The following is a 24336-nucleotide window of genomic DNA, read 5'->3' as shown; positions in this document are numbered from 1 at the left end:
GAATGAGTCGGGTTTTGTTTTCCTGATAGAGGATTATCAGAGGACTTGCTTCTGAACTTCACTGTGCATAGGAACCATCAGGCTTCAGGATAGTCAGAGGCAGTGGGTCTCAGGCAGAGCCTCGAAATCAGGTTAATTCTCTTGAAGATCATCCAGGAACTACACTGAAGAGCTCATTATTCCTCAGAGGACCAAACAGAGAGTGAGCATTTATCACTAGTGTCTTCAGTTCTCTCAGCTAATAGGCACAGAATGTATTTTAATATTGACTCGTGAGAGCTCTTTCCCAACACATTCCCGAGTTCCAAAATCGCTAAAACAGTTGGGCCTATGAACCACAAACGGCTGTCCTTGGGTATCTGCGAGTGCCCTAACTCTCACATAACATGTTTTACGACAGTTGCCTCTGTTTTCATGGGGCCCACATCCACAGATTCAGCCACCGTGGGTGGGACTTCTTCTGAGGACTCTCACCTCCATGTTGATCTCAGCCCTACAAACAGGCGTGTTCCTTTTGAACAACTGCTCTATTTCTGGCATCTGAAGATTGTCACGTAGGCATTGATGGTTAGCCCCTCTTTATACACATGATGCCAAGAAGTTGAGATATAAACCTATACCTCAACAATTTGGGCTTCCCCGGTGGCTCAGATGGTAAAGAATCTGCCTGCAATGTGGGAGACCTGGATTCAATCCATGGGTCAGGAAGATCCCCTGTGGAAGGGAATGGCTACCCACTCCAGTATTCCTGCCTGGACAAGCCAATGGACAGGAGTCTGACGGGCTACACTCCAGGGGATCACAAAGAGTCAGACACGACTGAATGATTAACACATTCACTTTCGACTCTAGCAAATTATACATTAATACAGTGCTACAACCTCATGTTTTAATATCAACACATGATTTTGGGTCAGTGACAGGAAAAATTCTATTAAATTTTACTGGGCACATGTTCTAATCCATTTCTGTTTTCAAGCAGAAGACATTACAAGAAGTTTTAACAACTGATAGAAAATTATATGAACAAAATTTAAAAAAAAAATCAAACTTTCTCCATCTGTCCTACTTTCTTTCTTTAGATTTACAGTTTGTAGCTTAAACTTGTTTGAGTATATATGTCACAGGACAAAAATTTAATTAAAACATAGTTCATTGGATGGAGTCACTATTCATTAAATTATATATCAACTCATATAATCATTAATAAACCTGAGTAAATAAATGAATAAACAAGCAAATCTGAATAAACTGACTATTGGTATACAGCAACATACAATACAGAGGTCAGCCTAAGCTTAAGCCCAAGACTTTCAAGACAGCAACCCAATGGAAATTTTACATGCAGTCTAAAAAACACTAACAAGTTACTAACAATGAAGAAAATATTAGAGAAATTACAACATTCAAGTTTTAAAATTCTAAACTGAAAACTCAAAATCCAGATGCATATCAGAATCAAAGCCTACTGGTCAAGGTTAAAAAACAAAACTGAAAAACAGGAAAACCAATCTTAGGATCATTTCACACTTGATGATGCTAATCCACCTTGGTACTCAGAAAAGAGTAAATTTTATGTGTAACCCAAATGAGAGTACTTTTGATTTAAAAACAGTCAATGACTTCAGGATACCAGATACACCAGGTATACCAGGATACCAGGTTCTTGATGAAATTAATACAACTGAAGATATGAAAAGCATCTTTATACCAATGATCTTTATAAATATTTAATATTTCATAAAATATTAAAATATTTAATATTTTGAGAAATAAATCAATTTTTTACCTATATGAAAATGATAATGATGCCGTCCTATACTTTTAGGCATATAAGATCCTCTCAAGTAAATATTAACTAATTTCTTACACACATTTTGGGATTTTGTATTATTGTTTGGCTAGAGAAAATACTCCCCCAGGAAATTAATGCTCTCTGAATACCAAAATCACAAGCACTCTGCTAGGTGCTTTGACAAATATCTCTCTCTCTCTCTCTCTCTCTCTCTCTCTCTCTCTCTCTCTCTCTCTATATATATATATATATATATATATATATATATATATATATATATACTAAATGAAGTTTATAACTTTTTATGACCTACCAACTGTAACAACTAAATATTGGTAATGTAGCAACATTATAGAGGTTAGCCTAAGCTGAAATACATAGCATCTTTGGGCTTCCCAGGTGGCTCAGTGGTAAAGAATCTGCCTTCCAATGTAGAAGACCCAGGTTTGATCCCTGGGTCGGAAGATCTCCCGGAGAAGGAAATGGCAACCCCCTCCAGTATTTTTTGCCTGGGAAAAACCCCATGGACAGAGGAGTGCCGGGGTTCAGCCCCAGTGGATCCAGGGAAATTAGAAGTGGGGACAGCGTTGGCGAGGAGAAACTTATTTATTTATTAATATAGGAATATAAAATTAGATTAGGAAGAAATGGTATAGTAGGAAATTTAGGCGGAGAAAAGGAGGCTGAATAACTTGGTTTATGTGGAAAGCCGATGAAGTTCCAGACAAGGAGCTTGCACCGTCTACGTTAGGCCACCAGCGTCCATTTGAATATCGGAGAGTGCCCTGCCTTGGGTTCTCTCTCTTACAGATCTTAGAAGCCGGGACAAGTAAGTAGACATGGCGAGCCTCCACGCCCCAGATGGGAATTCAGCCAGAAAAAGAAAAGAATGACATGGGGAAGCCCAGCATCGGTGTAAGACTCCAAAAACTATTTTTCAAAATCAGCTTATATACCCCAAGTTGTACATAAAGAAATAATGGAATATGCAGAGTTATGCAGGGGCAGCAGTCCTGACCCTCCTTGAGACAAACAAGGCTTTCTTTTTGCATACCCTCCCGTATACAAAAGGTCTCAGGTGGTTTACATTATCTCCTGGCCAAGAGGCCTGTTAACATTTTTATGGCTCTCTTCCTGGATAATTGTCTATCAACCAGAAAACTCCTTTTCCTTAGAAGTGTTTTTTCCTTACTCTGCATCACCCTCAAAGTACTAAATAAAGTTACATTCCTGTAGAACAAAGGTACAGTGGGTTATAACAAAGAAAGTACTTAACTCAAAGATCTAATGTTGCTAATACCAGGTCTACTACCTGTTTTTCTATCTAACTATATCTACAAATAAAAGATATGAAAATCTGGCAGCAAGTATTGGCTCAACAAATGAAACCTTTAATCAGTCCTATTCTAATGATTTTGACTCCTGGAAGCCCCTACATTCCTAGGATGTTTTAAGCTTCCTGTGCCTCCTGCGGTCAGGAGGCCTCAAACAATCACATGCGCAGCTGTACGAGTCCTGCAGGCAGGCTAGAAAGCCATCAGAGGGGTTTCTGGATTGAAACACTCGTATTATGCCCAGGAGATTTATTATCTAAAAGCTCTAATTTTTCCCAGAAAAAGGTGGTGTGGGGACAGCCCCCTGTTAATGACAGAAGAGTAGGTGGAAAGCATAACACAGTAAAGCAGGCAGACTCTGGTCTTGGGGGGTGGATGCTCAGGAAATTCCAGGGGGAACCCCTGAAGCCTGATCACAACCTTGCGTTTTGTCAGGCTTCCTTCTGCATGACCTTGTCACGGGCCGGATTCCTCACGCTGGCCCCCGGCAGAGGAGCCTGGTGGGCTATAGGCTCTAAGGTCGCCAAGAGTCTGACATGGCTTAGTGACTAAGCATGTATGCATAGCATTTTTAAGAAAGGGTAAAAGAAGAGGAAAAAAGCCAACAAAACAAGAAGAATACAAGAGTACATTACATAAAGACCTTAAAAACAAATTTCACCTGACTGAACCAGATATTCACATCACTGACTTTAACTAGAGTTTCATATTTAGTGAAAGGAATTTACTTATAAGTAGAGGGCATATAAGTGCTGTAAGGAACCTAGTACAATGGTACAAACATGGCAGATATTCAATAAAATAACTTTTACTTCTGTTGATATGTTAACATGTTTGTTGTTGTTAATTTATCGATCGAGTACAAATCAGCCTAAGTAGGTGGCATGGTGTTGACCTGTAAGGAGGTCCTGTCTAAGCTTAGTGTTCTCTGAAGTCCTCCATGATTTATTATCTGTTCCAACTAACAGTTTTAGTACAAGTTACAACCTTGTTACTCATCTTCCTATGTTTATGCACTGACCCTTTGGAGTTTATATCTTCACAACTCTAATAAATAACAATAATATAACATAATAAGAGGTAGTCAATTACTTCAATTTATAACTATTTGTTATAAATCCTATGTTTCACATGTTGTTGAGTCGCAGAAGTCGTATCTGCCTCTTTTGAGACCACATGGACTGTAGCCCACCAGGCTCCTCTGTCCATGGGATTCTCCAGGCAAGAACACTGGAGTGGGTTGCCATTGCCTTCTCCAGGGGAGCTTCCCAACCCAGGGACCTTCATCTCCTGCACTGGCAGGCGGATTCTTTACTGCTAAGCCACCAGGGAAGCCCCATGCTTCATATACACCCTGCTGTATTTAAAATAAAAAAACCAACAAGGACCTACTGTATTAAAAAATGGAGGGGGACAAGAGAATATTACAGAAGAGATGAGACTGGCCATGTGTTGATAATTCTTGAAGCTAACCGATGGATTCATGGGGATTTATTACATTACTACTTCCACTTTAGTGTATGTTTGAAATTTTCCAAAATGAAAACAATTTTTTAAAAATCCTGTTTCATAATATTATGCCTTATCACCTATATTCTGGCAAGAGTTTGCTTAAACTCTGCTGACTCTCCAATGCTTGCAGAATAATGACCAAATTCCTTCATACAGAATTCAAAGCCCTATCCTGTGGCATGCTGCGAGAATTCCACTCTCAACCTACATTCTGGTCACTACCACACAGCCTTCACCAAATTCTCTCTTACACTTTTGCGCCTCCAAACATTTGCTGGTATGATCCTTTCTGTAATTCCAGATGACACACAGCAATTTATTCTGCAAAGCTCACCCCATCAACTCTTTGGTGAAGCTTTTCCAAAACCTGCCACTACTCCTGCCAACACCACCCTAAGCCCCTGCGGAGGACAAATCCTTTTCTCTGCTTGGCAGTCACTTTTTAAAAAATTATTTATTTTAATTGGAGGATAATTACTTTGCAACACTATGATGGTTTCTGCCATACATCAGTATGAACTGGCCGTAGGCATGCATGTGTCCCCTCCATTCGGAACCCCCTCCCACCTCCCTCCCCACCAAATCCCTCCCAGTTGTCACAGGGCATGGGCTTTGGGTGTCCCGCTTCGTATATCAAACTCGCACTGGTTATCTGTTTTACTGGTTATCTGTCATCTATATATTTCAGTGCTATTCTCTCAAATCATCCCACCCTCTACTTCTCCCACTGAATCCAAAAGTCTGTTCTTTACATCTGTGTCTCTGCTGGCAGCTATTCTTATTAAAATATTTTTCTCTGTCAGTAAAAGGAAATTGGGGCTTCCCTGACAGTTCAGTTGGTAAAGAATCCGCCTGCAATGCAGGAGGCCATGGTTCCATTCCTGGGTCAGGAAGATCCCTTGAAGAAGGGATAGGCTACCCACTCCAGGGCTTCCCTTATGGCTCAGCTGGTAAAGAATCCACCTGCAATGTGGGAGACCTGGGTTTGATCCCTGGGTTGGGAAGATCCCCTGGAGAAGGAAAAGGCTACCCACTCCAGTATTCCGGCCTGGAGAATTCCATGGCCTGTATCCATGGGGTTGCAAAGAGTAGTACACGGTTGAGCGACTTTCACTTCCACGAGGAAATGGATACTATTAGTCTGTCTTCTCCTTTGTGGAACTTCGTAAGACTCCCTTATGGTTATTGCTCTTACTCTGCCTCTTCTTTGTGAACTTTTAAAGACCCCCATATCCAGACTTAAGCACTGCCTTTGCTGCCCGACCCTGCCCCAGTATGGAATTCTCCTCCAGTGTACAACACAGCACCCACCCCTGGCCTTATTAATCTTTTAACTACCTGCCCTATTAGACCCTGTGCTCCTTGAGGACAACATCTCATTCCTCATTGTATTCCCAGGGCCTAGTTAGCACCTGATACACAGTAGGTGTTCAATAAATGGTATCAAATTAATAAAATACAATTGCTTTCAGCCAAATCAGAAAAAAAAAATTAACGTTCAGCTTATGTACGTTTCTTTAGCATTCAGGCAGAAACCTTCCTCTCCAGTGATTAAACAACTGCAAACAAAAGTGGACTGGCAGAAACGAAAGGGACTTGGGCAACTGAGGATGCCGGAGGAGGCAGACTTCCCGCAAGGGAAGAGACAGGCCCTTTAAACGCTGAAGGATTTCCTCGCCTTAGCTCCAGGAGGCTTATTTTCACAGCAGACACTGGTGCTATAAGGAACGCTTTGCTAACCTTCAATAAGATAATTCCCAATAAAACTGCTTCCTTGCTTCCACTAAGTGCCAGATAAATGTCCATTTTTAGCTTAGACGTTTCCTTAGAGAACAGTTGACTGGGAACATAACAGCTACACGTATTTTTAACATCAATTAATTATATAAAAAAGATTTAATATATATAACTTTCAATAAAAAGAACAAAAACCAGAATTAAATGTGGCATGATGTTACAAAATTACTGTATTCTAACATGCCTGATCTATATCCCAAGAAAATATGCCTCTGGACAACATGCATATTAGGTACACTTTTTCCGTGTGTTCGTGACTTACCCTCTGGTGGCATATATCACAAACAGCAAAATGAAGAGACTAGGATATAAAATCTATTGTAAATACGAGGGACGATATAGGAGGATGCAGAGTACAATTAATTCAGCAAACATTTGCTGAAATGCCAGGAAATACAAAAGGCATAACGGTGCACTGCATAACGCCACTGCCAAGTCAAGGCTTTCCAGTGCGATACACTCACTGAACTGAACAAACGTTCAGTAAGGACATCACTGCGCTTATCTTAAAAAGGAAAATGTGACGTAACTATGCCTAACTGGTTGTTCTGTTTTCCACAAAAACAACTGCTAAAACAACTTCAACAGACATTAACACTATTTCTACCGAACACATGGAGGTTTTTTTAAAAAGAATTTTAACAAAAGTGTATCTCAAGCTATAAACATTTTGAGAACCAAAAACTACTTTAAAAGAAAAATAAACATGTTATTACATTTTGACATTAAAAAAAAATCATTTCCTAATGGTAAGTGCTACACACAGACAAGGGCCTTCCCAGGGGGCGCTGTGGTAAAGCACCTGCCTGCCAGCGCAGGAGATGTGAGAGATGGGGGTTCGATCCCTGGGTCGGGAAGATCCCGTGCAGGAGGGCATGGCAACCCACTCCGTATCCCTGCCTGGAGAACCCCACGGACAGAGGAGCCTGGCAGGCTACGGTCCACAGGGCTGGGAAGAGTTGGACACGCCTGAAGCGACAACGCGGCACGCACACACACACAAATGACTAGAATTATATGTCACCTATGCAACGCCGTTATAAAAGTGCTAGCTGCTCTCGTTCTCATAGGGAAATCACCTACGCTTAGTAGGGGAACATGCAAATACTGGCTTTTATATTAAAAATAAAATATGCTATGAAAAAGGTGGCATGAAGATTTCTGTTGCTGAAAAGTGTATCTTCTTCAAGCTTCCTAACTCTTCTTTTTGTAATATAAAAGCTAATTTGGGTAATGGATATACGGATAGACATATTTAATAGATGCTATCTCTTACTCCTTTTTTTCAGTTTTGAGAAAAACCTCTCCACAACCCAGTTTCAAGTAGTGGTTCTGTTATAGTTGTGTTTTCTTAGTATAAGCCGATTAAATTGTTTTAGAAAGTAAGCAGATATTAATTTATAACAGGGTTTCTAACTGGCCACAAATACTAACTCATCCTGCTCAAAAAACAGTTTAAAATTATTTGTTACTAAAACTTTTTTTACTTTGCATGCTATAGAAGGCTTCTTTACCTGCAGATGGCTGGAAAACATTCCTGAAGACCTTTCTTTTTAACTAAAGATCCTTCGAGGCAGTACATAATGATGTCCATAACCTTTAGAGAAAAGATACAAATTTAAAATTAGTTTCAAATACGTAATTTTCCATAATTTAAATTATTAACTTAGGCCTCATTTGCATGAAAATTCTCATAATTTTATTTTCATATTTACTTTAAAATTATAATACATTTACTAAAATTATAGTATACTTATTTTATATAATAGGCTCTCGTTTCTCTTATCCGTGAAAATCATTTTTTAAAAAGAGCACACAGTAAAATAAAGAAACCAGACTTGTTTACTTGAAAGGCATTTCATATTTTTATATGTAGGATAGATAGCTTTTATTCAAGCACACTCTATGTTCTATTTATAATGAAAGATACCAAAGAGATTATAACCTTTAAAAACTACTCTAATACAGACCAATTTCATGTGAATGATAAATAGACATAACAATCATTTTGAGGTTTGAGGAAATTTAAATAAAATCTTCAGAAATTATATAAAAGTTCATTCACTTTAGTTACCTTTCTTTTAGAGGCGCTGGAAATAAAGATGCTGATTTATATTACTACCCTAGAATGCTTAATTTAGGCTATGAATGTATCATATAAAACAGAATGTTCTTAGGACTTCCCTGGTCGTCCAGTGGTTAGGAGGACCCCATGCTCCCAATGCAGGGAGTCCGGGTCCCATCCCTGGTCGGGGGACCAGATTCCATGTGCTGCAACTAGAGAACCCATGTGCTGTAACTAAGAGCTGGCTCAATTAAATAAATATTTAAAAAGAAAAAAAAAACACAACAGAGTATTCTTACCTCCACAAGAAGGTCCACGACATCTGTGGGCATCTTTTCGATAAGAATTTCAATGACTCTCAGAATCTCCCCTTTCGCTCGGGCAAGAGTGGTGGTGTGCATATTCTGTTGAGACTGGGTGTTTGCAGCGAGAGCAGTGTGTCTGTGCACCTAGAAAACATTTCCAGGCTGTAGGCAAGGTCGATGCCTCACAGACTTCACATTTCTAGCGGCTGGGTTATTTTCACTTAGGTAGAAAGAAATGTCAACAAGAACAGACGTCTGGCGGGTGGGTCAGGAAACACTTTCAACTGCAAAAGCAAGTACTTAGTACAATAAGTACTCAGTATGTATTTCCTAATGGAATTTTAGTTTCTGGGTATTAAATGAGACTTTAACCGATCGAGACATTTTTAAAAAGAGACAAACTTAAGTTTTGCGAGTTTTGTATATTTGGCATTGAGGTGGGTAGCAATTAGGGGATTGTTGTTGATTAGCAATTCGGGGATTGTTGTTGATGTTTAGTCGCTAAGTCGTGTCCGACTCTTTGCAGCCCCATGAACTGTACCTGCCAGGGTCCTCTGTCCCTGGGATTTCCCAGGCCAGTGTACTGGAGTGGGTTGCCAACGCCTTATCCAGGGATCGTCCAAACCCAGGGATGGAACCTGTGTCTCCGGCAGTGGCAGATGAATTCTTTATCGATGAGGGAATGGCAGCCCACTCCAGTATTCTTGCTGGGAAAATCCCAGGGACAGAGGAGCCTGGAGGGCTACAGTCCACGGGGTCACAGAAGAGTCAGGTGTGACTGAGTATCTGAGCACACACTCCTGACTAACACTCCCTCAGTCTGGATACTATGTCCATAATAGGGCAGTATCACAACACTGTTAATTGGCTACACTCCAGTATAAAATAAAACGTTTAAAAAACTAAAAATACTCATATGTGAATGGCGAAAATTAAGTTCAAAAACACAATATAGAATACTTGCTTATTCTCTTTAAAGAGGCAGTTTAAGGGCTGGTATTTATAGGACTTGTATCTAGGTGGGACTGATGTAAGGCTTATTTAGTATATTCAATATTATTATCTCTGCATAATAGACTCTCACTGTAACACTACGCACTATTAGAAAACACAGCCCCTCGGTCTGCAAATCCATTTTAGATGTGAATTCAAAGTCCCACTGCCTCAGAGAAACTCAATCTGCTACTAGGCCCTACCTTCCTCCCTTCTAGCTATGTGTGTGTGTTAGCTGCTCAGTCGTGTCTGACTCTTTCCAACCCCACGGACTGTAGCCCGCCAGGCTCCTCTGTCCATGAAATTCTCCAGGCAAGAATACTGGAGTGGGCTGCCATTTCCTTCTAGCTATATTCACATCAGAAATTTTTGCTGCACGCCTATTAAGGATGGCTCTGGGGCAGACATAGGCCCAACAGGTTGTAGGTTATCAGGACAGGCTCAGAGGTATTTATTCAGCATTTTAAAAATTCATCATAGCTACAGGAAAAAGAACTCAGGCAGAGGCCATGCCCCGCGGACACCGAGTCTGCACATTACTCATGTTGAAATGGAAGAAACCTTTAAAGAAAATTTAGGAGCTTATCTCCCTTGCCTTCTCTCCTACTACTAAGACCTACAGGAAAGACTCTATAATTGGTTCATTGTTCTTTACTAGTTTTTCAGTTAGATGTAGCCAATTAGTTAGAACACTAAGAATGTGGGAATCAATTGGCATTCAAGTCTTTATCTGCGACATGCCATAGGAAAAACAATTAGCAAGTTTATGACTTACATTCTTGTTTACAGTTGGAGAGCCAGTGTTAAATAAGTTCAGTTTTGATTACAGGTAGATACCGTGGATACCTTTGATAGATTTTAATTTGAACAGGTCTGCTGTATTTCAGATTGAGAAACTGCTGGCAAATATTTACAAGTGAATTAACTTTGACCACAGAAATGATTGCAGAAGCCCAAGTAACAAATGCACCGCCGTGGAATCCAGCGTGTGTGCACGCAGGTACCTGTGCATTCATCCCAGTGCTAGATTAGTGATCGGCATTGTTCCAGAACAAACCGGAAGCATTATCTATGCACGCGGAGCCTCGGCTGGCAATGTGAACTCACTCCTCTAAATGAGAAGACGGAGCCCACTGAGAAGTTGCTCTCACCTCTTTGGCGATGGTGGTGATGAAGGCGGGTGGTCTGGCCGTGGCAATGAGGGAGAGGGCATGCCGGGCGGAGCGGGCGGAGTCGGCGGCAGGGCTCAAAGGCAGCCCCATTGTGATGCTAAACAGGGATCAGAAAAAAAGAGAAAAGAGAAAAGAAGCATTAGAAATATAGACTGAAAAGATTAGACACAGCTTATAATGTCAGTTCAAGGTCAATGGGAGCACTCAAACAGTTAGAATATAATGGACTTGCAACAATGAGCGGTGATTAGAAGTCAGGGTGTTCTGGCATCAAATACAAAATTGAATAATTAACCGTGAAGATTGAAAACAGTATGTGCATCTGTCCAAAATGTTAAAGAGGCCTTGTTAACAAATTATCGGTAACTAGCACTGCATACATATCATTGAGCTCGGAGTCAGGGAAGAAAGAATATTGCGAAGGGCATTTTTAATTTTTTTTTCCTTGAAAAAGTTAAAGGAAATATAATTGGCTTATAAGGCCAAGTTAAAAGGTTGTATTTAAGGCCTATATCTGAGAGGAAGCAAAACTCACTCCTGTCCATTAAATTATCAGAAGAACTGAAAATGACAAACTTATTTTTTAGTTTGTATTAATACATCCTCAGTTGTGCTAGTATACCCCACATTCAACACTCTCAGAATCAAGTTACTAATTAGCGTGTTCTGCGAATAGTTATTCAGTATTGTTGCAAAAAATTGCGTTGACAGACACTTATTCTCTCTGTATAAAGAACATACACATGACATTATACACAGACACAGGGATATAGTCCAGGCTATATACAAGAATATGTACATTATGAAATAAATCTATCTCCTTATAGGATAGTAGTGCCATGTATTTCTTTGCCGCTCCTAAAGCATAAAAAATACTATTTTCCTGTTTGAAAGCTTCCATTATACTTTATATAGACTACTGTGGAAAGTATTAAGACTTTTCATGAAAACGTGGTATATGATCCACACATCAACTGTACAGAGGTGTATTTTGTTACTCATTAAGAGATCTGTTAATGGCTTCTCTCTCTAGTTAAATAACATTGATATTTAAACATATGTATGAAATTATATTAAGATCTGTCCTGCTCCAATTAAATAAGTTTTTGTGCTTCATGTGTCAACTGACTTACACTTACTAAAAATCTGTAAGAACTTTATAAGTATCTCTGAAATTAATCAATGAATCATTATATTAAATTTTGGTTGAAAATAAAGAGGCATCACATAGGCATTCCCATCACTGTTAAAAGCAAGCAAATTGATTATAGAAAATTCTGCATATTTTGTTGCAACTGTTACACCGCTTTAATCTTTGACTGGTATTGTACGTGACTCTACTTTTTCCAAACCGAGGGCAGACACAGAGTAGAAACTCAGAGCAGAGGACGATGGGGAGCTGTCCTTTGATGTTTACCACAAAACAGACAGATGTGAGCTGAGAACAGACACATATACTGAACAATGACCAGAAGGGACCCGCTGGGGGGCGCATCACCCCCACGGACGACCCTGAGGCCCTGGGGACCCCAGGGGGGCTGCACAGAGGGAGGGGCTCCGCAGGAAGGCAGTTTCTCTTCCGAACTGAATGTTGCTGTTGAGAATTCAGGAAAAGGAACGTTCACTATGTGAGTAGTGTCGGGCTAGACTGCCTGCAAAATTATTGCAAAGTTCAGATCACGATCAGGCTGTTTTAAAAACTTCAAGTGCCAAACTGATTTCAGATACTCTAGGATGTTTCGTCACTGTGGATAAGTGGGTGTTGATGACACAGTGGTATGTCAACTGACTAAGTCTAATCACACCTAAATCAGCTTTCCCGAACTGAATGAAATCACAGGATGTTGAAGCTGGAAAGACCCCCTAGCAGTCAGCCAGGGAGATGGGGTGTCTTTCCAGGGTGGCCTGGCCCTGCTGGGGAGGCATGCGAGGAGGAGGAAGAACTGGCCGTGGACCGAAGGTGGAGGCGGGGCTGCCCTGTGCTACCTCAGGTCCTTCTGCATCTGCCCAGCACATCCCTGTAAGGTGGTGATACCTGCAGTTTACAAAGCAGAACTTAGGTCCAGGGAAGTTCAGTGAGGAGTCGAGGTAACAGCGTAACATCTTTTAGGACAGCCAACCCCTGGAGAAAATAGTTGAGGGGCGGCTGGACAACACTGCGCTTAATTGGATGAATGGACTGGTAACACGGCTAAATTCAGCAGTTAAGGATAACTGGCTAGACTGCATCCCTGAGAGAGGTTTCTAGTGATATAAGTCATGGACCTTTGCTCTGTGTTATTCTGTATCAACAGTAGCCTGAATGAAGACATGGGATGCATGGATATCCACTGGTGTGCAGATAAAGCTGTAACAGAGCGCGACTGTACTAAACAGCAGGACACTGTCTACAAATAGCAGAACAGTGTCTGTAAAGTGGGTATATTAGAATATTGATTTCACCAGGCTGATGAGAAGAATGCATCAGCTAACAAGATGCAAAAACATCTAGTCCTGCATCTGACATATTACCGTTGCAACAGATGCTTCTTGTCACCAGAGAAATAGAAACAAAGAGAGCGAGATCACTGGTTTCAAGTGAAACCTGCTGGTCACTGGTTTCAAGTGAAAGGCTTAGTCATACACCACCCTTCCTCCTACTCAGCAAATGACCTTGTGAATTTGGGGAAACTGGCAAACTTCTTACAGGAAGCGAAGTGGTAACGTATGAAATTAAGAAAAGAAGCTATAGAGTGACAGGGAACGAAGCTAACCAGAGACATAGCACAGTGCCATCCACTGCCCTCCACGGACCACCCAACAGTTGGTAGAGACGGTGTGTGCATTTGAGGGATGCCTGTCCTCAGTGCCTGGCAGTCTGAGGCCAGGACCTCAGAATGGGGACGCAGCTATTGCTCTGAGGTCAGGGCTCTGCAGTGACCCTCAGGGTATCCACTGAGCACAAGCGGGCGGGTTGTGAGCGTGATAACAGAAAGGAGTCACCCAGGCAACAGGGGAAGAAGAGAAACCTTGCCTTTTCCATCGACAGTCTCCAGTGCACCACTGCTGGAGTAATCTTCCCAGAGCACCAGCTTTATTTCATGGTTAACCTGCTTAAAAACTTCAGTGGGTCTGGGTGCTTAGAAAAATCTTAAACTCCTCGGTTGGAGATTCCAGACCCTCCATAATCTAGTTTCGCTAATTTATCACTGTCATCTGCACGCCCATGCTCCCGCAGCCAGACTAATTTCAAAGCCGGTCCCTAAAACTCACTCCTTTTCAATCGCAGTACTTTGCTAACACTTCTCCACTACCCCCTTTCCCCACTGGCATGCTCTCCTCCGTCCACTCTGTTCAACTCTGTGGAAGCCCGTGTGGTATTCTGCAATTGCTAGAGCGCTCAGTGACCCTCTACTGAAATAAAAACAACCAACGACAAAACCTGTTTATTCCGGGTCCTGAGCACTGACTCTCATTCTGAATTAGTTTTGTATTGTGAACCGATACACAGACTGGGACTATGCCTTCTAACCCTGTGTATGCCCTTTTCCCACCACCGATGTGCCTAGTACAGCCCTTGGTCATAGTAGTAGTTCAATAGCTCTGCACTAAATGAAGTTACCTGGTAAATTCAGCAGGAAAAAAAAAAAAAAAAACAACACTTAAGCCAGTTATTTGACTGAATTGACCAGGCAATGAAGTCAAACTAATTGATCTGGTAGTCCCAACAGACACAGTCTAATTCTGCATGTAGTTATCTTGAAAGTCAAAAGTGTGCTGGGTGTGTGATATATTATAACGTGAGATTCTAACTGAACAAGGAAGGATCATAATATCAGAGGCTTGAAATGAAAGGGGGTGTCTGTCTTATTCTGGAATCTGTATAAACACAGAGCTCCATCTTTTCGCCTGATCCAGCTCGTCTGGCTGTTATGCAGATCATTTGTTATATAGGTTTATAGGATGGGTCTTGGTTTCAGTTTTTATTCTGAAAAATATGACACGCCACACTCCCTGTTTTACTCAGCATTTCAGAATATATATCCAATACGAAATACCAGAGATGATAGATATTATAGATAAAAACCATGAATAGAAAAAGAGTCCACTCAGGCCAAGCACATTCCTTACCTGACTGCTCATTAATCCTGTTCTAATCCTTACCCCATGGAGGTAAACGCTTTTTAAAAGTTACATGTAAGACCACTTCAGTTAAATGGCACTTCTACAGTCGTTAGACTTCCCCATCTATCAAATTAAGGAATGCTGTAGGGGAATGTTCCAGGGAGAAAAACACTTAAACTTTCACAGAATAACCTGCAAATCGTAGTCAAGCTGGTTATGGACTGAAAGCTTGTGTTTCCCTAAAATTCATATGTTGACACCTCAGGACTCAAGATGATAGTGTATGGAGCTGGGCCTCTAAGGAGATAATCAGATAAGGCCATGAGGGTGGGGCCCTTGTGATGAGATTAGTGCCCTTAGGAGAGACATAAGAGAGCTTGCTGTCTCTCTTCCAATCTTGGCCACAAAGAAGTCATGTTAGGACACAGCAAGATGGCAGAGCCTAGAAGCCAAGAGAAGGGACCTCAGAAAGAGGTCTTTACAGCATCCTGATCTTGAATCTCCCAGCCTCCAGGACTGCAAAAACTACGTGTCTGCTCTTTAAGTAACCCAATCTACACGCTTTGTTATGGCAGTGACCTAAGACAAACAGCAGCAAGGACTGAAAATGCTCTCTCTCTAAAACAAAGACTAAAATTATTTTGCAAAGGCATAATTATGTATCATCTGGGAATTCCTTCCTACCCCTTCCTGGTAAAACAGGTGTATTAACAATTGTCCTAAATGTAGTAAGAAGTCAGCAACTCCTCTTTGTCATGTGGGACCTGAATCTGATAAGTCACAGGTGGCACTAATTTCCTCAACTCAAAGGCAGTAATTCCTCCAACAAGTACTTATATTTTAGACATACTTCCTATATGATGTATACATTTACAATGATTAAAATCTATGCCAACATGATTTAGATAAGTGTGTATACGTGCGTGTGTGTGAGAGAGAGAGAGTCACTCAGTCATGTCCAACTCTTTGTGACCGTATGGACTGCAGCCCCCCAGGCTCCTCTGTCCATGGGATTCTCCAGGCAAGAGTACTGGAGTGAGTTGCCATTCCCTTCTCCAGGAGATCTTTCCAACCCAGGGTTTGAACCCAGGTCTCCCACATTGCACGCAGATTTAGATAAGTGGTTTCCTCTAATTACAAACTTTCTACTAAAAATAAATGTCATGTGAATAGGAAAAATAATTCAAATATGGAAGCTTAAAGCACCTCAGTGTTTGTATGGTGCGTTCTTTACTCTCTGGCTCTCAAATCTAAAAAACATGCTCAAGATTTGAGTTAAAATGTCAATTCTTTTTCTCCAACTCTATTTCATATCATTCAAAAATCTAACATAAAGCACTTATCTATGTTATCAAAGCATGCGTGGTTTCCAGTGATTGTATGTTTCTTTCTCAAAGTCTGGCAACTGTAAATGTTGGTGGAGTTCACCCACACCCCTCCATCACAGCAGTATGAGGTGAGAGTCTGGCACTTTCAGCTGCAGGGTTGGCCCCGATCTGCTGGTCTCCTTCAGAGTAAAGGTCGGCAACATGAATTAGGACAACTGGAATCAGAATCACAGAGTTCAGCACATACAAGAGCACAGGGATCCTTCTGTACTTTATTATCTAAAAAGGTAGGATTTTCTACTGTTTCTAACATTTTATCCATATGTTCATGACCATGCTGATCTAAATAATCATGGATTATAAAAAAGATAATACTGTGTATGTTTCTATTTTTTCAGAGTTAGCAAGGGATGGGGCAACGTATGATTTCAATGAGGTGCAGCTTCCACGTTCAGTTAAACAGTTCGTCATGAATAAGAAGCCTGTAATTATTAACCTTAGAAATTCCTCTCTTAAGATTCTACCTGCGGATCACTCATTAAACCAAGGGTGACATAATCATGTGGTGCGGGGGCAGTAAAATGAGAACTAGGAGACCCAAGTGATGGTCTTAGCCCTCAGAGGACTGGTGTAACCTCAGATAAGTTGTTTAATTTCTACAACTTAACTTTTACTTAATAAATATTAAGGGCAATAGATTGCATGCTGCTGAAGAAGAGTTTTGTTCCTAAAATTCTAGGACTTCATTAAATGCCATTTCCTTCTCCAGGGGATCTTCCCAACCCAGGGATCCAACCCACGCCTTCTGCACTGGCAGGCGGATTCTTTCCTACTGCGCCACCAGGGAAGCCCAAGTTCCTTTTCATAGGTAGTTTTAAGGTGGTTTTAAGTTGAGTGCTCCACTGGTCTTTACTTCTCCGGGTGTACAGTTTCGAATGTAAGATGACACAGCGGTGGGAGCGTGGCTTTTGGTATCAGTGAGACCTGGGTTTGAACCTCACTTTTTCCACTGACCACAGTGTTACTGCGGCCAAGAGAAAGCACCTCTCTGAGAGTCGTCTCATAATCTTTCGTAATCATTTTTACAGTCTTTTAATATAGAAAAAGGTAAAACCAATCCTCTCTTTGACCCCAATTCTGTTCCCGAGAGATGACGAGGAAGGCAATTATGTCCACGTTTTTGATGGAAGCATCCCAGGGTTTAAGTTCTGTGAGAAATTAATGAATAAAATTGGCTAAAAAAGAATGTTTCCTTTCACTTTCCTGCTGTGGAGCTGCTCGCCAGCCTCTCTGGAGCACACCCGTGCTTTCCCATCTGTCCCCTCCTCTTTTCACGATCACTGAAATGAAGATTCAGTGGACACTCTCCTTTGGGTGCTGTCTGGGTGCCCCGCTAGAATTTATCAGCCGTGCTCTGAATGTCCATACCATTCACTCTCCTCCTTCCTGTAGGATCTTCTCTTTCTTGGAAGACTACAAGGGCCCTCAGGATCTGGGTCTCATGCCACTCTCTCACTACACATGGCACCTAACACTGTCCCTTCCAGAGATGCTTGCTTAGTTAAGAAACACAGTTTAAAATTTGGCAAAATGTTTGAAAACAGCTGGCTTCATTTTGATTCCAAAGAGGTAAGATTTTAAAGTCCTACTTCAAAATTAAAAACCTTAATTCTGGGAGAATGCTCTACTCGTCTTGAGCCATATGTGGCTTTTCAGAAGCCTTCTCAGAGGAGTCCTCCCTGACAGAGGATGTTGATGCAGGGGACCGAGGGAAGGACAGAAACTCTCCCTCCCGTCACGGGTGTCCTTCAGATGTTGGTAGCAGCCTGAGCGAGCTGCCCTGCCCGGAAGCCCCTCCATACGCTCACAAGAATTGGAATAAAGGGGGAAGCACTCTTGTATTTTTTTTTTTTTTCTTTTTAAAAAGAGAAGACTAATATAAAGGCTTCTTCATAAAGCAAGCTTAAGATCACAATCAGGAGCGAAGTGGCCAGGCACTGCTACCGTGCGTGCAGTTAACCACGCACAGGAGGGGCGGCCTGTGGGCACTAGGAGGGGAAGATGCCCAGTCACCCCCGCTGCTCTGCTCCGCTGCATCTCAGTCCCTCTGCAGCCTGTAAAGGGTGTCAGGGATGGAACAGGCCATTTTCAATCTAAATCTTGTTATAGATTAATAAACAAACATTTTCTGGCTTATTATGCAATTTATCATGATGAAAATTACACTGGACTCCTCAAGGCTACATGCTGATACGTTCATTTATTCAGAGCAGTGTGCAGAGAGTTATGCTAACCTTCATGACAGAAAACGATGTAAAAGCAAGATTTAAATTACCTACTGAGAACCCAAGCATTGGTGTCTGTGGACATACTCCACGTAGATAAAGCACAGCACATCTTTATGTTTGCTGATATAAGCTTTGTGTGAACTTATTTAAACACAAAATAAAATATTAAATGGTTAGCCTAAAATAAAAACCTATCACTTCTCCCAGGCAACAAAACAAAACTGCATAATCATTGAAATTGTGTTTGGACCAGATTTGAAAATAGGCTATAAAATTCTGTCGAAGCGAATTCTGGACAATCAAAAATATTAAAGGCTTCTCAAGGTAATCAGGCGGAGAAGGCAATGGCACCCCACTCCAGTACTCTTGCCTGGAAAATCCCATGGACGCAGAAGCCTGGTAGGCTATAGTCCGTGGGGTCGTGAAGAGTCAGACATGACTGAGCGACTTCCCTTTCACTTTTCACTTTCATGCATTGGAGAAGGAAATGGCAACCCACTCCAGTGTTCTTGCCTGGAGAATCCCAGGGACGGGGGAGCCTGATGGGCTGCCGTCTATGGGGTCGCACAGAGTCGGACACGACTGAAGCGACTTAGCAGCAGCAGCAGCAGCAGCAGCAGCAAGGTAACCAGGAGAGCTGAGGTAACAGCAGGCACTCTGTTGACTCCATGAAGGTGTCAACCGCAGCTGCGGCCGAGGGGAGGATAAAAGATTGAAAATACATGTCAGGCTTTGCACAAAGGCCAGCTGCCTCTTACGACTACTGCTAACTCATGGGCTCATTGTTCCTCCTTCCCCTTAAAGTCAATCAAGAACCTTCAGGCTTCCTGTGCAGAAATTATCGTGGTTGCCATTATGTGGAAGTGATCATTCTAGAAATGAGTGTCTCTTCAGCTGCTGAACACCAGGACAATGACAAGGGCATCACCATCCACACCCCCCACCCAACATCAGATGGCAACATCCATCCAGTCTCTCAATATGCGCTAAGGGCTCTCCTAAGCACGTGACAAATACAAACTCACCTACCATCAGTCTTACGATGCAGGTGTTTAATTAGCCCCAGCTTGCAGATGGAACGGAGGTGAGAGGTGAAAGAAGCTGCTGAAGGGCGCTGAGCGAGGAGACTCAGAGGTGAGGCTTAGGAAGCATGGCGGTAGGACGGGGTGCGACGGGGGAGGGCGGCTGCTTGGGTTTGAAATGAATTCCCTTCCCCGACTCAGCAATCTCGGGACTTTGAAATGGGCATGCCCAGCCTGAGGACAAAGTCACGGCATCCCAGTCGAGCCTTCAGCTGTTGCTCTGGTGTCCGCTTCTGAGCACAGAGCAGCCAGCAGAGAGACAGGCCCAAAGCATGGATATGAGAGAGGCAGCCATGGAGAAAAGGGCAGAGAACTCTAGCTTTTTTTTAAAGGTTAATAATGATAAGAATGAAATGTCATTCACTGAAAAAAAATCAAAAGAGGTGCTAACAGTTACAAGCAGGCCCAGAAGATACTGTAGGTTCAGTTCCAGAGCATTGCAGTAAAGCGAGCATCACAATAAAGTGAACCGTGAATTTTTTAGCTTCTCAGCAATCACATAAAAAGGACGTTTATACTACACTGTAGACGACTAAGGACACAATACTGTTAAGTATTTCTTAACATGTATATCCCTTAATTTAAAAATACATTGTTGCTAAAAAGATCACAAGTTACAAAAATAACATAAAAGATTACTGACTTCAGATAACCACAACAAATACAATAATAAAAAAAAGTCCGAAATACTGCTAGAATTACCAAAACAAGACGAAGCGTCATGAATGATCAAACGCTGCTGGAAAAATGGTGCCAAAAGACTTCCTTGATGCAGGGTCAGCACAAACATTTGAGTTGTAAAAAGAAAAAAACAACAACAACAAAATAACCCAGTATCTGCAGAACACAATAAAACTATGCATAATAAAACAAGATCTGCCTGTACACTGAGAAAGGCATCGCAAGACAGACAGGGGTGCAAGATTCCCGCCACTAGGACTTCCCGCTCACTAGGATGACTATACTCGGAAAGCAACAAAAATGGGAGACAGGTGGCGGCGAGGGTGGAGAGAAAATGGCCTCGTGCACGCTGCTGGAACACACAGAAAACTGTGTAGCTGCTGTGGAGAACAGTTTGGTGATTCATCTTAATAGGTTATATACAGAACTATCATCTGACCCAGCAATGCCACTTTCGGGTTATCTACTTAGAAATGAAAGTAGCTGTTCACACAAATACATCTACATGAATCTGAATTCCCATAGCAGCTCTATTCACAACAGTGGACTAGAGTAGAAACAACCCAGATGGCCATCAGTGGATACAGAAGTAAAATGCAGTAAATCAACAGAACGGAATGTTGCTCGACCGTACAAAGAAACGAAGTACTGAAAAGAGGCTGCAACGTGAACGGACCTTGGAATCATCATGCTAAGTGAAAGGAGTCAGACACAAAAGCCCACATACTACATAACTCCGTCTATGTGAAACGGCCACAACAGGCAGCTTCACAGAGACGGAAAACGGTCAGGGCCGCTGGGAGGAGAGAACGGGAAGCGACTTCTCAATGGACCTGGAGTCTCCATCGGGGTGGCCACACCTGGGAACCAGGGAGTGCTCATGACGGCTTAACTGTCAGTGTGGTCAATGTCACTGAATGGTATCCTTTAAGAGGGACTCAGTGGTCAAGCTCATATTCTATGTAGTTTACACCATCCAAACAAAACAAAAAAGACTTCCTCCAGGAGTCAGGAGGCTGGGTTCTCAAGTCAATACTAACTTCTAACACCGGCCTCAGTTTTATTTTAGGAACTGCCTCGGCTCCTATTCCTTTTCCACTGCTCTCGTCCCTGCTTCCCTGGACCCCTGCAACCCCCTGAGGGCTGATCGTCAACTGGGTGCAGATGAAACCTCAGTAAAGTAGGTTTAAAAATTAATGTGAGGGCAAAGGAGTAATTCCCCCAACAACTGGGCCATGTATTGTATCAGTACAACATTTTGAGCAACCATATATGTATTATTTTCCACATATGATATGTTTATATTATTATTAGCTGATAATATGTCAAAGTGCAATAAAAATAAATTTAAAACTATGTCACAGATAAATCATTCATTGGCTTACAGCTATCTCAATTGTATTAAAATGACAGGAACATATCTCCCTTTCATTGTCTACTTCCAAAATTTCATATATTGAGATACTGGTCTATTTTTTGGCACTTAAAAATGCCCCCAAAATTATTTTTATAAATTTAAAAATTATAAAAAAAATTATAATCAATGACCTCTGCTAAAACCAAACAAAATCAACAGAAGCCAAATGAATTGAAAACAGAGCACGTACTTGGCAAGTTGTTTCTCGGCATCAGCACAAAGTTCGAGAAGCCCCATAAGGACAGCAGACACATCCATGTAAGGTTCCCAGACTGTGAAACCACGTCCAATCAGATCAATGGCTGTTCTGCGGATGGTACTATGTGGAGGAAGCTTAGGGCTTGGTGGCTGCAGCAGAAGAAACGTCAGGGCCTTACCTAAAATTACAAAACAAAAGACAGAGCTATAAAGTAATTTTCTTTGTGATGTTTTCTTTGAACTATATTTTCAAAATATAAACCACTTTGGATTTATCTTTTTTAATTGAAAAGGGGTTTTGAATAGTAAGACTATAAAAGATCTCAAGTTTACAGTTTGTTTAGCCATGTACTTTAAAGAGAGTATCTTTATCTCTTTAAAGAGATGTTAAGTGACAACATTTTCTACTAAATTCTGAAGTGCTGTAATTATATAATAACTATATATAAATAAGTACATATAATTTCAAAACATATCAGTGAGTCTAAACTTCCAAACAATTTTCTCCCTACTCAACGTTCTGTGAAATGGAGATGGTTTCAAATAATGTAAGATGGTATTTCTTCATCTTTCTTCTACATCTAACAGAGTTTATATATGATGCTTCATCAGCAACATGCCTCATCACAGGCAATGATTATCACCAGGACTCAGAAATGGAGTAGAATGTTTCGCTTTTAAAAGTCTCTCCCTAACCCAGGCCAGGCACGAATGTGCCTCTACATTCCCATGTACTGACAGCCGATGATGTCGAGCACATGGTCAATTCTTTACGTAAGTTTGTTACACACCTTTTAAAAATAGCTTAATATTACTTCGAAATCTGAAGACATGATCTGGATTTTAGTCAATACTCACTCCTTTATGTTGAAGATCAAGCTAACCATTTGTATATAAAAACCTGATAGTGTTTAAGCTGCAAAAGCTCATCTACTTCCAAAGGCATTTTGACATGAAAAACAAAAAAAGCACCAGGGACTGCAAAGAACAAACCGCAACTTAGAAGAAGCTTTTGTATTTGTTTTTGAGGGGAAGAAACAAAACAGTCTGTAAATCACATCACTGTATAGCATACTGGTTAAAGGGAACAGAGTTTTCAGATTCAACAGAGTATTAATCAGTTTATAACTTACTAGGGGGTTAGGCTTAGGAAGATACTCAGTGAACCTCAGTTTCCTTATCTGTAAAATGGGGATGATAATAGCTATTGCAAAGGGCCAGAGTGTTAAATGAACTAAAATCATACACAGTGTACTGCCAAGGGCTACATCGGCATGTGTTCCATGAAGGGCAATCGAGGCTCATTCTGAATAACAGGTTGAACTTGTCTGTTTCCAAAATTAAGAACATAGCATATGAAATTTAATTTACTGCACCCAACAAGTAAAAGCATTTGCTCACTTTTATGTTACAGCCAATTGTTAAAGGAGAATGAATTGAAATGGGGGTAAAAAGAAGGATGGTTTCCCTTCTGGCTTCATGGTAAAGAGTCCACTTGCCAATGCAGGAGACACAGGTTCGATCCCTTGGTCGGGAAGATCCCCTGGAGAAGGAAATGGCAACCTACTCAAGTATTCTTGCCTGGGACATCCCATGCACAGAAGAGCGTGGTGGGCTATAGCGCATGGGGTTGCAAAGAGTCAGACACAACTTAGTGACTAACAACACAAAGCAAAGACCCCCAGCAGCTCTGGCAGGGCAGTTTCTACCATTTGGGGAAGCATCAAGAAAAGCAGAGAGGAAAATGACCTGTTTAACACAAAAATTCTAAATCTACTAATAAGTGTCTGTTTTTTTTTTTTTTTCCCCCAATAATCTCTTTCGGAGTTCTAAAGACGTTAAAATTCCACATCTGTCTCTGACAAGTTATTCCCAACAAAACATGTAAATATGAGAAGATAAGAGGATTTCTAAGTTAAACCTTCTGATTTCTAGCCTTGTTGATTAATAACATGCTTACAACTTGAATGTTACCAGCAATACTGACACTTATGTTCTGAAGACATCTTAGGATTCAAATTTCTGTATCATATATTCTTTCTGTTGATACTAAAGAACCAGATTTTTTTAATGGTTTATATGATAATAATAATGAGGGAAAGGTACATTTATTCCTTTTCAACTTGTATTCTGTAATTTAAAGTTTATCTAACTTATGACTCCATATGATTTAGGTGCTATGCAATATGGACCAAGGTGATAAAAAAGCTAAAATTAAGACAATGATAGTACTTTCTCTATTGACAGAAAAAAAAAAAAAAAAGC

At 41.1% G+C, this 24336-nt stretch overlaps 1 protein-coding gene across 3 annotated transcripts in view; it reads right to left on the bottom strand.

The window, feature by feature from the left end:
- WDR7 (WD repeat domain 7) overlaps positions 1-24336 on the bottom strand; it is a 354279-nt gene that overhangs the window by 89753 nt on the left and 240190 nt on the right. For all 3 annotated transcript variants that reach the window (XM_018039552.1, XM_018039554.1, XM_018039553.1), the window contains 4 exons: positions 22064-22250; positions 10953-11070; positions 8803-8952; positions 7953-8035 (listed from right to left, as the gene is read on the bottom strand). In XM_018039552.1, the coding sequence (XP_017895041.1) occupies positions 7953-8035; positions 8803-8952; positions 10953-11070; positions 22064-22250 (538 nt within the window). The remainder of the gene's footprint in view (positions 1-7952; positions 8036-8802; positions 8953-10952; positions 11071-22063; positions 22251-24336) is intronic.

This window comes from Capra hircus, chromosome 24 (assembly GCF_001704415.2).
Source record: "Capra hircus breed San Clemente chromosome 24, ASM170441v1, whole genome shotgun sequence".
NCBI classification, from domain to species: Eukaryota; Metazoa; Chordata; class Mammalia; order Artiodactyla; family Bovidae; genus Capra; species Capra hircus.
Note: the sequence above shows the minus strand (reverse complement) of the source record. Positions and strands in the feature narration are given on the sequence as shown.